The 16,312-nt window shown below is 46.3% G+C and overlaps 1 protein-coding gene across 6 annotated transcripts in view; it reads left to right on the top strand.

Moving 5' to 3' along the window:
• Nucleotides 1-13,271, top strand: part of LOC117345639 — a 58,973-nt gene extending 45,702 nt beyond the window's left edge. For all 6 annotated transcript variants that reach the window (XM_033914571.1, XM_033914567.1, XM_033914568.1 and 3 more), the window contains 4 exons: nt 1,025-1,085; nt 4,364-4,437; nt 8,627-8,665; nt 13,115-13,271. In XM_033914571.1, the coding sequence (XP_033770462.1) occupies nt 1,025-1,085; nt 4,364-4,437; nt 8,627-8,647 (156 nt within the window). In that variant the 3' untranslated portion in view covers nt 8,648-8,665; nt 13,115-13,271. The remainder of the gene's footprint in view (nt 1-1,024; nt 1,086-4,363; nt 4,438-8,626; nt 8,666-13,114) is intronic.
• The last annotated feature ends 3,041 nt before the right edge of the window (nt 13,272-16,312 follow it).

Genomic DNA, 16,312 nt, shown 5'->3' with positions numbered 1-16,312 from the left:
AGCTGTAGGGCACTTCAGATAGGAGTGCGCTTGCATGCGAAGCTCTCTCTCTCCCTCCCCCCGAGGTGGATGTCGGCCGCGGCAGCTGTCGGCGGCCCGAGGCGGATGTCGGCCGCGGTGGCTGCTGGCCGTCCGAAGCTCTCTCTCTTCCTCCCCCCCCCCCCAAGGCGGATGTCGACCGCAGTGGCCCGAGTCGGATGTCGGCCGCGGCGGCCCGAGTCAGATGTCGGCCGCGGCGGCTGTCGGCAGCTGCAGGCCGCAGCAGCCAAACCCGGAAAGCATTTTAACATAAGTAGGGCATGGAGTTCAGGAGGAAGGTATGGGGGGAGGAAAATGCACAGGGAAGTGGGGTGGGAGGGAAATGCTGCAACACACGGAAATGGAGGGGCAGAAAAGGGGTTGATGGACAGGGGAAGAGGTGCTGATGAACAGGGAGGGGGCAGAAAAATGAAGACAGGCCTACTGCTGGACAGGGGGAGCAGGAAGGAGGTGATGATGGACAGGGGGAGGTAAAACAAAGGGAGAAGGGCTTCTGCTCGATAAGGTGAGCAGTGATGGGGTGGTGGAGGACACAGGGGAGGTAAAAGGAAGGGAGAATGGACAGGGGGAGCAGGCAAGGGGTGGTAGTGGACAGCCAAGGAAAAAAAAAAATGACAGACAAATACAGAAAGCGGCTAAGGAGAGAGAAAAAGAAATAAAGACACACACACACACATATATTCTAGTACCCGTTAATGTAATGGGCTATAAGACTAGTTTATTATGAACAAAGAAACAATTTGTTGCGTACAAATAAACCACTTCTTGCAATATAGGACCCAACACGGTCTGTGTTTCGATCAACACGTCTTCTTCAGGGGTCCCCTAAAAAGGTGGTATCAAATACAACACAACAATTATGCCTGATCTGTATGCTGTGTAAATCAGGGGGCAGTAAAAGTCCCCGCCTTATATGTAATACATTTCAGTGCAAATTGTATTTTCCTTAGTCACTAGATCTGTGTGTTTCTGTATTATCTTATAGATGTGTCCAGCAATTCAAAAAATGATTGGTCTTTTGAGCAAGTCTTTGCAACATGCAGTGTGTAAGTTTTTGCTATTTATTTGCTCTGATTAATTGACTATTATGAAAGAGAACCAGGAGAACTGGGTTCAATTCCCACTGCAGTTCTTTGTTGACTCGGGGCTAGTCACTTAATCCTTCATTGTCCCGAGTACAAAATAAATATCTGTATATAATATGTAAACCACTTTCACTGTAACCGCAGAAAGGCAGTATATCAAGTCCCACCCCCTTTCCCTTCCTTATCTGATCTTAGCCAGGTCCTAAATCAAGGATATCTCCTGTTAGTTCCTGACACGTGTAAGAGAGTAGAGAGCTGCACGGGAACGGGGATGACGGGAATCCCGCGGGACCCGCGGGGATCCCGCGGGTTCCCCCTTTGGGTCACGGGGATCCCGTGGGGACGCCCCCTAGGGTCGCGGGGATCCCGTGGGGACGCCTCCGAGGGTCGCGGGGTTCCTGCGGGGTTGGATCGCAGCGGGGTTGGTCGAGCCGCGAGGGTAGTCTCCTTCTCCTTACCTGCCCTGTCGCAGCACACATCCGAACGGAAATCTTCCCGATCTCAGCGCTGACGTCGGAGGGTGGGCTTAAGCAAAGCCCTCCCTTCCTCCGACGTCAGCGCTGACATCGGGAAGACTTCCGGTCGGCTGTGTGCGGCAGGGCAGGTAGGAAGAAGGCAATGGTGTACGAAAGAGGGGGGAGGGGGAGGGGGAGGGGGCGGACCGCCCCGGAGAATGTGCACAGCCGGTCAGATCCCCCGATCGACCGACAACAGGCCCGGCCGACAAATCTCCCTGCCCTGTAGCCGCGAATCTAAATTACCTCTTACAGCAGCTTCACTACTCCAGCTGCTGTAAGAAGGTAATTTAGATTCGCGGCTACAGGATAGGGAGATTTGTCCGACCGGGCCTGTTCTGTTGTCGGTCGGGTGCAAAAGCGCCACAAAGGTGGAGGCAGGGAGGGAGGAAAGGTGGAGTGGAGAAGAAAAGACGCTTAAGGGGGGAGAAGGCCGCTGAAAGTACTGGGGAAGACAAAGGGGTGGAAAAGAACGCTGAAAGGACATGGGGAAGGCAGAGAGGGGAGAAGGATGCTGCCTGACAGGACATGGGAAAGATGGTGGGGGAGAAGGACACTGAAAGGAAATGGGGAAGAGGGAATGGGAAGAAGACGCTGGCAGGGAAGAAGACAGAGGTGCCAGACTATGGGGGGAGCGGAGGGAAAAAGATGGGTGCCAGACCAATTTGGGAGGGGGGAGAAAGGGAGAGGCACAGTAACAGAGCAAATGGAAGACACAGAGAGAAGAGAGGCAGTGGATGGAAGGAATTGAATGAGAACATGAAGAAAGCAGAAACCAGGCAATAAAGGTAGGAAAAAAATTATTATTATTTTTTTTTTTTTTGCTTAAGGATAAAGTAGTATATTAGTTGTGTTGATAAAAATTTATAAACATTAGAGGCTCTGGTAGAAACCCGTTTACAAAGTATGTATTCTTCCCAATTAATATTTCCAAATTAATAAAGTCTTTTTGCTTATTTTTAAATGGGTTTCTACCAGAGCCTTTAATTCAGTAGCATAATTAAATGAAATAACTATTTCTGTAGTTTATAGGGACAGGCGGGGACGTAGGGGATTCCTCGCGGGGACGGGTGGGGACGGAGGTGATTCCTCGCGGGGACGGGTGGGGACGGAGGTGATTCCTCGCGGGGACGGGTGGGGACGGAGGGATTCCTCGCGGGGACGGGTGGGGACGGGTGGGAGTCCTCACGGGGACGGGTGGGGACGGGTGGGACTTTGGCGGGGACGGGTGGGGACGGGTGGGATTTCTGTCCCCGCGCAACTCTCTATAAGAGAGTTCTCTCTGGCCTCTTTTCTGTTTCCCTTCTGGAGCTCCCTTGTAAAGCCAGGATGAAAAAGCAATCTTTTTTTCCCCCTGGGATTTCCAATAGAGGTCTGCACGGGAACGAGGATTGCGGGAATCCCACGGGTCCCCTGGGAATCACCCCTAACCCACGGGACTCTCACGGGGACCCCCCTCTGGCCCACAGGACTCCCACGGGGATGGAAGGCTTTGGAAGCAGGGTTCGTCCATATAATATAATGGACACGTCAGCCTTAGTAAAAGAGGGGGTTTATAAGTTAATTACCTGAACAGAAAATAAAAAAAGGGTTCCACCAAAGAGATTCCACAAGGAAAACAGCAGCGCAAACACAAAAGAAACTGTGGAATTGATGATCCTGTCAGAAGTAATTGCTGCTTTTTATGGGGACGGGCGGGGAAGGAGGTAATTCCTTGCGGGGATGGGTAGGGACGGAGAGGATCCTGGCGGGGACGGGTGGGGACGGAGAGGATCCTGGCGGGGACGGAGAGGATCCTGATGGGGACGGGTGGGGACGGAGAGGATCCTGGCGGGGACAGGCGGGGACGGAGAGGATCCTGACGGGGACGGGTGGGGACGGAGAGGATCCTGGCGGGGACGGAGAAGATCCTGACGGGGACGGGTGGGGACGGAGAGGATCCTGGCGGGGACAGGCGGGGACGGAGAGGATCCTGACGGGGGCGGGTGGGGACGGAGAGGATCCTGACGGGGACGGAGAGGATCCTGACGGGGACGGGCGGGGATGGGTGGGATTTCTGTCCCCGTGCAACTCTCTAATTTCCAATAGAGAGACTAAAAGCTAACCAGCAATTTTCAGCACTGATCAACCAAGTTTAGCGGACAAATCGGGCTGCGCAAACGTCAGCCTTCACTGTCACCGCTATAAACAGCCGGCAGTGACTATTGAGATAGCGGGTTAAAATCAACCGGGTCTTTGATGCCGGCCACCAGAAGTGGCCCCGCATTGAATATCTGTGAGAGAGAGCCGGACTGCCTCCCGCTGTCTGAATATCAGCTTGGCAGGGTCAAAATGGGAATTTCCCCAGTGTCATCACCACAGTTTTTTTTTCTGCAAGAGAGAGCCGGACTGCCTCCCGCTGTCTGAATATCAGCCTGGCAGGGTCAAAATGGGAATTTCCCCAGTGTCATCACCACAGTTTTTTTTTCTGCAAGAGAGAGCCGGACTGCCTCCCGCTGTCTGAATATCAGCCTGGCAGGGTCAAAATGGGAATTTCCCCAGTGTCATCACCACAGTTTTTTTTTCTGCAAGAGAGAGCCGGACTGCCTCCCGCTGTCTGAATATCAGCCTGGCAGGGTCAAAATGGGAATTTCCCCAGTGTCATCACCACAGTTTTTTTTTTCTGCAATTAGCTTCAGTGTTGTAGCTGTTCTCAGGAGAATCATGAGTTTCTTGTTCTTTCAGCTAAATTGCCACTTTCGGTTTTGGGAACAAATCCTGTAGAAACGGTATCATCTTTGCTTCGACCTTGTGTAATAGTGAGTATGAGTTTTTTTCCCCTCTGTTTTATGCACTTAAAATTCCTCGCATCTGTCGGTGACTATAATTTGTGCTGAAAATAAATATGGGTCAGTATTTAGCCATGTTGGTCAGTGGGTTTTTATAATGCTAGCCACAGCAGTAAAAAAAAAAAAAAAAAATCTGGTCTTACAACATTTCTTTTCAAAGATGCTTATAAGAACATAAGCAATGCCTCTGCTGGGTCAGACCTGAGGTCCATCATGCCCAGCAGTCCACTCACGCGGCGGCCCAACAGGTCCAGAACCTGTGCAGTAATCCTCTATTTATACCCTTCTATTCCCTTTTCCAGCAAGAAAATGTCCAATCCTTTCTTAAACCCCAGTACCGTACTCTGCCCTATTACGTCCTCTGGAAGCGCATTCCAGGTGTCCACCACACGCTGGGTAAAGAAGAACTTCCTAGCATTCGTTTTGAATCTGTCCCCTTTCAACTTTTCCGAATGGCCTCTTGTTCTTTTATTTTTTGAAAGTTTGAAGAATCTGTCCCTCTCTACTCTCTCTATGCCCCTCATGCGATCTAATCTAATCTTCGGTTTATATACCGGGTCATCTCCCAATGGAGCTCGACTCTGTTCACATAATTAAGACTAGAGTACACAGAAAAAGAAGCATGTATTATCATTTCGTTGAGACTGTAGTTAAACCATTTAAAAATAGCGAGAACAACAAAGCTCTTTTCCCAGCACAGCAGCTGGCATAAATCCTTGCCTCTAACTTAGAAACATGATGGCAGATAAGGGCCAAATAGCCCATCCACTACCTCTTCCTGTCCCGTGTTTTCTTAAATTCAGATAGGGCCCTTATCTCCACCACCTCCATCGAAAAGCTATTCCATATATTCATCACAATAGCTACTTGCGAGGTCTGCTCTGGGGGGGGTGACGGGATAATCACGTGCCAGATGCCAGTGCGCCGACAATCCAGCGCTGACAATTCGGCGCAAGACAGAAGCGCGCGGGAGAAAAAGTAATTTTTAAAGAGCTCCGACTGGGGATTTGGGGTGGCAACCCCCCCCCCACTTTATTGGTTAGTGTTCGCGCTGCCGTTGTGGGGGGATGTGGGGGGGGGGTGAAATGTGGGGTGAAACCCCCCACATTATAGAGAAAACGGAACTTTTCCTGAAAAAAATCAGAAAATGTTCTGTTTTCGCTATAATGGAGGTTTCCAACCCCCTGAACCCCCCTCCAACAGCAGCGCGAACACTAACCAACAAAGTGGGGGGTTGCCACCCCAAAGCCCCCATCGGACCTCTTTAAAAATTACTTTTTCCCCCGCGCGCTTATGTCTTGCGCCGAATTGTCGGCGCTGGATTGTCAGCGCGCTGGCGTCTTGCGCGCCACTGTCTATGAACCGCTCTGGAGAGGTTATATGTGAGCATGGGGGGCATATGAATCGAGGAGGTGCTGAAAAGTTCTCAGTCCAACCAACCAGCTCTCTAAATTGTGAGCGTTATTTTGCTGCTGTAGCTGAAAAGAGCGTTATCTTATTTCATTACGTGCCAATTTGCAGAAACGAATTTCAGCGTTTTGACATTGTTTCGGATCTTTTATTCAACCGAATCCATGTCATTCTCTTCTTGGTTGGGCTGAGAACTTTTCAGCACCCCTCTCCTAGTGTGAAGAGTTTCAGTCCCTGGTAACCAGAGCTGAGATTGTGATGTCATCATGCCTCATTCCACCAATAAGAGCCAACCTCATCAGTGATGTCACAATGGCTCACTTTTACTACCTACGAGGAGACGCTGAAAGTTCTCAGCCCAACCAGCCAACTTCCTGAATTCCGAGCGATAGTTTGCCGCTGTAGCTGAAAAGAGCGTGATCTTATTTCGTTAAGTGCCAATTTGCAGAAACGAAATTCAGTGTTTTGACATTGATTCAGATCATTGATTGAACCGTGTCCACGTCATTCTGGCTGAGAACATTTCAGCCCCTCCTCGTAGATTGATGGTATTTTGAATATGGCGGTTTGCTTGCTGTTATTTTATAAATTTATAAAGAATAATGTATGTTATTATTTTATGTGTGTTTTAATATTGTGCAGCACCCAGAATCATAGGATCTATTATATCATTTTTGAAAATAAATAAATAAAAATAGCCTTCCTGTACCATTAAGGTGGTGTTAAGTAGAACCATCATATCAGCAGTCATGACAGCTAAAGTGCAACACTTCCTTGCAAACTAGCTGTCACTAGAAGCAGTGGTCTATTGTCCTGGGGGCCTGGCTGGATTGCGGCCCTCGAGGAGGGACTTTGACACCCCTGCCCTAGAGGAAAGGAGGTGACAGGGGAGATATGATTCAGACGTTCAAATACTTGAAGGGTATTAACGTAGAACAAAATATTTTCTAGAGAAAGGAAAATGGTAAAACCAGAGGACATAATTTGAGGTTGAGGAGTGGTAGATTCAAGAGCAGTGTTAGGAAAGTCTATTTACGGAGAGGGTGGTGGATGCCTGGAATGCGCTCCCGAGGGAGGTGGTGGAGAAGAACACGATGACTGAGTTCAAAGAAGCTTGGAATGAACACAGAGGATCTAGAATCAGAAAATAATATTAAATATTGAACTATGGCCAGTACTGGGCAGACTTGCACCATCTGTGTCTGTATATGGCCGTTTGGGGGAGGATGGGTTGGGGAGGGCTTCAATGGCTGGGAGGGTGTAGATGGGCTGGAGTAGGTTTTGATGGAGATTTTGGCAGTTGGAACTAGAGAATGACATTGGGAAAAAAATCTGTCCCCGTCACTGCCCCGTCACCGGACCATCGTCCCCTTCACCGCCCTGTCCCCGCCATCCCCTTCAGCGCCCCATCCCTGAACCCGACGTCCCCTTCACCGCACCATCCCCGCAGCATCCACCCTTCATTTACCATCTCACCGCCCTTCAGCGGCCCAAGAATCTCCCTCCCTCCCCCTTACCTTCGCGGCGTAAAGAAACATACGGGAGGGAAGGCGTGCGGTCACCGATCACGCACGGCCCTTTCCCTCTCTCCCTACCTCCGGCCAAATCTATCTCCCTCCCTCCCCCTTACCTTCGCGGTGCTTTAGAAAAGAAACTGATGCTGGCGAAGCCTCCCTGTGCCGCCCTACAGTCGCGTGTGTGTGGCCGGAAGCTTCTCTGACAATTGTCATTTTATAAACACAAATAAAACAAAGCAAGGTTCAACAAAACCCCTCTCCCCTCCCTTTCACAAATATCCTTCACTATTGTGAAAACTGAACAAACCAAATTACTACAGAATGCTATATAGAAAAATCAAGCTAACAGAATACTTTAGTCACACATGGCAAGAATAATGTTAGGGGAGTTCAACTAGGGCAAATGTCCCCTGGTCAGAGAGAGAGCCCTAAGCAAGCTGGAAGCTAAAGAAACACAGCCTGGACTTTGCAGTGCCCGGTTATGTCTAATACCAGCTTTAGCAGGATACATATTTCAAATCTGAAATATTCTAATTACAAAATATAAAATAAATTTATATTTTTTCTTTTTGTTGTCTTGTAATTTTATTCTTCAAATCACATTGGTCTCAGGCTTTGGTTTTAGATTCCTTCTGTCTTCATCGTGGCATGGCTGGCTCCTGAAGGTAAATTAGGCGCAAGAGGAGCTGGGGGAGAAGATGCCGAGTCTGACACAGGTGCAATTTTTTTTACCACAGGAGTAAGACTTTTCACCGCTCCCGCGGTGCGGTAAAAAGTCTTGTCCCCTTTCCTGCGGTAAACCAGTTGCAAATGTCTCCATTCCTGCAGATTTACTGCAGTGACTCGCGGTTTACCACGGTAAATGGTCCCCGTGTCAATCTCTAGTTGGAACCCAAGCACAGTACTGGGTAGAGCTTTGGATTCTTGCCCAGAAATAGCTAAGAAAAAAAAATATAAATAATGTAAATTGAATCAGGTTGGGCAGACTGGATGGACCATTCGGGTCTTTATCTGCCAACATCTACTATGTTACTAGGTTGCAGGATGGGTTGGTATGAGTTTTTCTGGAGTTTTTTTGAAATGTGTGAAATTTTCTTCTAGTTATTTAGTGGATTCCTTGCTCAATGTTTGTGTAGTATGTGCTCTTTGACTACTATCTGTGTCCATCGACATATTTATGTTGGGTCCATAATCACCACAGACTTTATGATAAACTGTTGGTTGTTTTGTAGGGTATTCAAGATAACGCTTAAACATGGCCTGCTCCTATGGTAAGGAACTTGCATGTTTTGAGTATTTACTGGTGGGAAATTGTCATTAAACTTGAGGGAAAGGACAGTATAGGATAAATTGATAAACTCTACGGGCTCCTTTTATCAAGGCACGCTACGGGGGTTAGCGCGTCGGACATTTCATCCCGTGCTAATCCCCGCGGCAAGCCAAAATACTAATGTCTCGTCAATGGAGACGTTAGCGGCTAGCGCGGCAGGTGGTTTACCGTGCGGTATTTCGCACGTTAAACCCCTACCGCGCCTTGATAAAAGGAGCCCTATGACTGTTTAAAATCCTGTGGTTATTTGTTTTTAAGGCAGTTGAGAAATAGGATAACTGGTGAACCTTTCTGTTAGTATTCGATTCCTATCGCTCCACCCCTAACTCTTTCTTGCACCAGACTCAACCATTGATTTATAGGCCTTCATCCCAATTCAGATGATAGAAGGACACATTTTTTATCACAAAATTTAATTAGGGATTGATTAACCAGCCAATAGACAGGCTAGCTAACTTCCACAGTTGACGCTGACCGCAAATAATCAGTGCTGGACCATTTCCAGTGTCTGGCATTGAATATCTGGTTTATTGTTGGCCGCCTCAAACTTGAATGGCTAAGTTAATTTTCAACACTGGCTGGTTAAGTTCTAGTGGCCACAGATAGGGCTACTATTTGCACGGCCTGATTTGGCCACTAAACTTGGCTGGTTAATTCTGAAAATCAGCACTTATCACGTGATAGAGCTCGATAAATTTTAGATGCTAACCATGAATATTCAAACTCCAAAGATTCTTTCAAATGATGATAATAGGAGAGTAGACCAGTTGAAATATCACTCAGTCAAATGAAACCACTTGTATCCAAACAAGAATTAAACTTAGGCAGCAGAAGGGATTTTTTTTAAAGTGAGAAGAGAGTCCTCAGTATTCACAACTCCTGAGTGGGGAACCAAACCCCTAAACTAGAGTTGCCACTAGGTAAACTCAAGCGGGTATTTACTTGTGAAACAACCCCGGATCTCTCTTCATGTGAAAATTTGTGTGTAAAGTATCAGTGTATATATCACGATGAGATGAAAGGCACACAATATTGTGAATATTTCAACCGCTACAATCCAACAGAAAGTAGCACGCTTATGAAGTGGATATCAACATGCTATGGAACTCAGCAAGATAACTACTATCTTTGACTTTGACGGTTCTGTTCAGCTTTTTGGTTACTAATTTGAAACGGCATTGAGACTATCAAGATTGGATGCTGAGAAATTGATCATAAATTGGATTGTAGCAGTTGAAATATTCATAATATTGAGTGCTTTTCATTTCATCATGTTATAGACACCGACACTTTACACACCGACTGGGCTGGCCGATCCAAAAATAAGAGACTGCTGAGGACCAGTCGCTGAGGTCCAATCTCCTGCTCTCTCCTGCCTGCCCCCAATCTCCTGCTCTCTCCTGCCTGCCCCCAATCTCCTTCTCTCTCCTGCCTGCCCCCAATCTCCAGTTTTCTCCTGCCTGCCCCCAATCTCCTGCTCTCTCCTGCCTGCCCCCAATCTCCAGTTTTCTCCTGCCTGCCCCCAATCTCCTGCTTTCTCCTGCCTGCCCCCAATCTCCTGCTCTCTCCTGCCTGCCCCCAATCTCCTGCTTTCTCCCGCCTGCCCCCAATCTCCTGCTCTCTTCTGCCTGCCCCCAATCTCCTGCTTTCTCCTGCCTGCCCCAATCTCCTGCCTGCCCCCAATCTCCTACTTTCTCCTGCCTGCCCCCAATCTCCAGTTTTCTCGTGCCTGCCCCCAATCTCCTGCTCTCTCCTGCCTGCCCCCAATCTCCAGTTTTCTCCTGCCTGCCCCCAATCTCCTGCTCTCTCCTGCCTGCCCCCAATCTCCAGTTTTCTCCTGCCTGCCCCCAATCTCCAGTTTCTCCTGCCTACCCCCAATCTCCTGCTTTCTCCTGCCTGCCCCCAATCTCCTGCTCTCTCCTGCCTGCCCCCAATCTCCTGCCTGCCCCCAATCTCCAGTTTTCTCCTGCCTGCCCCCAATCTCCAGTTTTCTCTTGCCTGCCCCCATTCTCCTGCTTTCTCCTGCCTGCCCCCAATCTCCTGCTCTCTCCTGCCTGCCCCCAATCTCCTGCTCTCTTCTGCCTGCCCCCAATCTCCGGTTCTCTCCTGCCTGCCGCAAAGCTCTCCTGCTCTTCCCTGCATTACGAGCCTGTGGTTTTAACCCATGGATATAAAGTGGGTTAAAACCACCGGCTCGCGAAGAAAAAGTAAAAATTAAAAAATTAAGTAAACAAAGGTCGCTGCTCTTAAGCATGCGCAGACCATCTACAGATGGTCTGCACATGCGTTGGGATTGCCAGAGAATGAACCCAACAGTCGGATGGGGGCGTGTTTCCGATCGCCCTCATTTGCATGAGGGTGATTCGCGAATCAGCCCCCCGGACACGGATCGGATCCGTCAAGGATCGGATCTGATCCGTGCCCTTAGTGAAGCTAGCCCTTAATATCTTTTAGTAAAAGAGCCCCTAAATGGCCTTTATCCAGCATATTGTGTTAAGCCATTCAATATTACTCTCAGAAAGGTAATAAAAAGAATACAGCATAATAACTTAATCCAATAGAAAGGTATCAGTTTAATTTCCTTTTTTGGTTTATTAACATTTGAAGTGGACTAACACATCAACAACACTACTTTATCCTTAATGTGGCAGGAAGTGAGCCTCCAGGAGAATATAGTCTCTCACTGAGGTTGTGTCCCCAGCGGTTTGTGCCCCGAATGGAAAAGCAGCCATTTTAGCTGGTCATTCTGAAAGGTCACTTGGACACACAAAGTCAGAGGCGTGAAGAAAGTACAAGAGATTTATTACGGTATACCGGACTCTAGTGCAGTTAATAGCCCGCCTACTAGAGTGTCAGAAACAGGAAATACACGGACTTTTATGCCCTTTTCGCAAACTAATATATGCAAAAACTACAATTTTCATTTGTTACTTCTATAACTTTCTACAATTCTTATTGGTCCTAAGCTCACACTAGCAGGTCACTTATCTAACTCTTACAGTTCTAAATGTTAAATGTACAGAAGGGCAGGGTACATCATGGCTCAAACTCTTATCTATTTAGCTTACAATGTGGTAAGGCAGGGACATACATTTTAGGCAGATGAAGTCAACAGATTGTAAACTTTCTTCAGCTATGTAGGCCAGAGCAATATTTTAAACAACAGTTAACCATTTCATGACCCTACAATTCCATCATTAGGAAGTTACTGTAGATAACTGAGTGGATGGTAAACATGAGGACCGTTTGATAACTTGTAGGTAGCGAACCTCATCATGAAGTTAAGACTTTAGACAGTAACGGGGAGGATCTGGCTGTCTTGAAATATGTGAGTACAAACAGTATAAGAAAGTGAAGGAGAGGTTCTGGAAAACAATTTTAGGCTTTAAGGTAGAAAGTCGAAATCTAGGACCTCCATGGTAGCATTCTCAGAAATGCTTCCTTTTCCACACACACGATTCGAAAGGCAGGAAGATCTCTGACGTCTCAATATATGGGTGAGAGAACAGAGGTGCAGGTTGGAAGAACTTAGATTTGTTAGAAACTGGACAACTTTCTGGGTTAGAAGAAGCCATATTCTAAAAGGGTGAAATGCATCTTAACCACGGTGGAAGCAGGCTGCTGGCGCTAACGTTTATAAAAGAAACAGAATAGCTGTTAAACCACTGTAGAATGTGGAGAAAAGACAATTTTTCAAGAATACAAGGTTGAGGGTAAGATATTTTTGAAGGATACTATCAAAACACGGAGGTTAGAGCATCTCGATAGAGAAATTTCAGTAAAGGCAGAAGTAAGTCAGGAGTTTTTAAATGGCTTTGCATCAAAATGTTCTGTTCTGGTACCTAAAACTTGATACTCGTAATGCCTTATAGAGTTAATCCATAAATACGTATATTTAGCACTGCTGACTAAACATATGAGCCTCATTCTATAAACAGAGCCTAGATTAGCACCACCTAGCCGAGCCCTGTGCAGACCTCAAAATTGGTAAATTGGCTTAATTGGCATGGTAACTGGCCACACCATTAAAATCTAATGCAAAAAAGAAATACAAACAATGGCGAGTTCCATGTTGAACTCGGTGCAACACTTACCCACACCTATCCAAAAAGTAGGCATGGTTAGGGGCAGGGAATAGGCATAGTATGACAGGTGTCTGTTTTAGGCACCGATAAATTAGGTCAGGAGAACCCTAGCGGTTGACTGACGACCTTGCCGAACAGTGCCTACGAGTGCGGCTGTTTATAGAATCCGGCCCACATGTACTAATTTAGAAGCCAGCACTTCTGTTTTAATTAATACGATGACACTGAACATTGACCACACTTTTGTTTTTAAATATATTTAAATATATTTTTACATGTATTTTTCTGTTCTTTTTCCACTTCAGACATTGAACAAGGCGAAGGAGTTTTAGGGATGCACTCCTTATAGAATCTGACCCTTTATGCAACCAGCTTGTCAGCAAAAATAGAATTATACTCAAGCTTAATTTCTGAACCTCTAATAATAAAGCATTATTTCTATCTGCAAAATGTCGTTACTCTTTAGTACTGATTTCTTGCTCTGGTTGTCTCAGTTACTGTTTGTAACTTTCGTGCGTGCAGTGCCTGTCTTATTAAACTGAAATAACTAATGATAAGTACAGCAAACAAGATCTTGGAGTCCTAACTCTGTCAATAGGACTGAGCTGGGCTACCCACAGGAAGACTTCTTCTCTATGAAAGCTGAACCTTCAAAGAAATGAATTGTGTGAGTCAGCATATTCAATTGGCAGCAGTGAGTGTCTGAAACGGTGACACAGCTTACAAGGAAACTCCAGAAAGTCTTTGGTAAAACAGAAATTCTTTTTATTTCTTCCTGGCCAGAAAGGGTGTCCAATTTGCATTGAAAGAATGGCAAAGTAGGCACACACAGAATTCAATACAGTCATATAGTTAGTTCAGACTTTTCTTAGTCCCTCCCGCCTGCCTACTCATTGGATGGAGCCACAGCAGTTCACAACCTATCAGATACTTTCTTGACTCCTTCCTGTCTCTCCGCCCCTAATTACTTCTCTCATTACTCTTATTCCCCAGATCTCCAACCCTAATTACAATTGCCCATATTTGGGCACTTGCACCTCCCCTCATATGCTCACCCCTCATGTGGTCACATATGCAGGCTGGTCACTTGAACAATAGCCCTTATGGTTAGTTATGCTGAGGCATCAGATTCACTATCCCCAAAATGCCCCCCCCCCCCTTTCTCTCTTGATTCAGCAATAATTCTTACTGCTATATGCACACAGTCTTAGACAACTTCCCTCCACTCTGCGCAATTGAGTAATCCTCAATTACCTGCAACAAGTAACGTCATTTATAATTTTATTAATCTTATTCTATTTCTTGTAACTCCCTCCTCTTCTTTTAATACGTATGTTAATTTTGCTTTAGTTGAAAATTCAACTTCAGATTCAGACAACACTCGTTCCACCAAACTCTCATATTTAGCTGGAGTGTCTTTTTCATTGTTAAAATCTTCCCTCAACAAGAACGTGTGACTCATTGATTGCTGTATTTGTAAAGGCTGTTTCTATCAATTTTTGTGTTAGTCCTTGTACACATGGGATTATACAACACCCTAAGAATATTAATAGTCCAATTACTACAATCAGGGAAGTAAATAACTTCATTTCCATGCCTTTCCATTTCCCAAAGCCTCTTTTGCTCTTTAATCTTCTGGAGTCGGATGACGGCGGCGCACCTCGGGAGACCCTTGAAAAAGCACGATATACGTGCGAAACATGTCGGGTCTGGCTCCCTTGGTTGGCTGAGATAAGTATTATCCCTGGAGGATTTCACTTTCTAATCCAATGCAATTGAGAAATTTATTATCAATATATAAGAGTAATTAAGGAAAAAATTAAAAATTAAAAAGTTCTAAAAAAATATTTTTGTAGCAAATCAAAGACAGCCAATGATGAAGTTCCACCAGAAGCTTCCCGCGATTTGAATGTAACTTTCTGCGGTGGAGTGGTGGGGCTGAGGCGTCTTGAAAAGCAGTATATTATTGCAAAGATTGAGCTAAAATCCAGACCAAAAATAAGTTGGGAGTTATTTTCCATTTCCCAAGGCACAAACAAAAATTGGCCCTTAATACTCCACTGAACCGAAAAGCAACCGAAAACAAAAACACTGTGGAGAAGATGATATCCAAGATGCAGGCTTTATTGAAAATACAGTCAATTAATCCACATGATGAACTATCTAGGACCCAAATGATTGGGGACTATGGAACCAAAACGGTCCATGCTTCAACAACCCTGTCTTCCTTAAGGATCCCTAAAAGTCCTAATGCAAAGAAGGATTGGATAAATTCCTGAAGGATACGGGGATTGAGGGATACAGACAGAGGTAGAGATCGGCTATGAAAGGGTATAGATAGAAGGATAAAGGGGACTAAAGGGCTTTAGACAAGGATCACCTTACAGGTTATGGACCTGATGGGCCGCCGCGGGAGCGGACTGCTGGGCGCGATGGACCTCTGGTCTGACCTAGCGGAGGCAACTTCTTATGTTTTTTATGTTCTTAACCCTGTCTTCCTCAGGGGTCCCTAAAAGTCCTAATGCAAAAAACTCGTGGATCAAAGGCTAAAAACTAAGATGGTCAAATATGAGAGTCAACCGATCCTAGTTGAAAACTCTGCGCAATTGAGTAATCCTCAGTTACTGTAGAAAATCTTTTTTTTTTATTAGACCTTGTACATATGGGATTATACGACACCCTAAGGATATTAATAGTCCAATTATTATGCCTTTCCATTTCCCAAACCATGAATCCAACCACCCAGTGGGTGAAGTGTCCACCCCTGAGTTTTCTGCTAACTCCACTGCCAATGTGGTTAATCCTTGCAAGGCCCTGGTAAAATAGTTCCATCTGGAGCTGTATTGTTTGGGATAGGGTTACCAGATTTTCCGTAACGAAAATCCAGACCCATGGCCCCGCCCCCAAGGCCGGCCCAGTTTCACCTTCCCCTGCCCCATTATGCCTGAGTCATGCCCTGATATGTTATCTGAACAAAATACAGATAGTGGACTGGTGATGAGTAGAGGCGGGGTGGGAGGAGACCATCCCCAGTCCAAGAACTTATGTCTAGCAGACCTCCCTCTCCTGTTTCAAATCCCTTCATCATGTGATAGATCACATCCCAATAGCCTGCTGAACCGTTCCATACAGATCCCTCTGAAATCTAATAGGCCACCCCTCTCTACATATCCGCCCAACTCTTATCCTTGGTCTCCCTGTTGTGTAGTGAGAAAAAGGAAAGATTCCCAGTCACTTCAGTTCAATCAGATGCTCAGGAACTTCCATTAAGTTGCCAAATCAGGGCTGTGTTTATACGCCTCTTAGATGTTGCAAGATCCACGGGAAGGGCCTGTTGGATTTCAGATTCTGAAGGAACGGCATCTGTTGGTTGTTGAGGGGGTCCTAGGGTAAGGGACCTTAGGACAGAGTTTGATAATAAAGCTAGGGGGTAAATGTATTGTGTTGATGCTGGGAAGGAGGTTTGAGGTTTAGTATGAAGGTTGGGATGAGTTCAGCTATTA

This window comes from Geotrypetes seraphini, chromosome 11 (genome assembly GCF_902459505.1).
Source record: "Geotrypetes seraphini chromosome 11, aGeoSer1.1, whole genome shotgun sequence".
Classification (NCBI taxonomy): Eukaryota; Metazoa; Chordata; class Amphibia; order Gymnophiona; family Dermophiidae; genus Geotrypetes; species Geotrypetes seraphini.
This window is presented reverse-complemented; position numbering and strand designations above follow the sequence as displayed.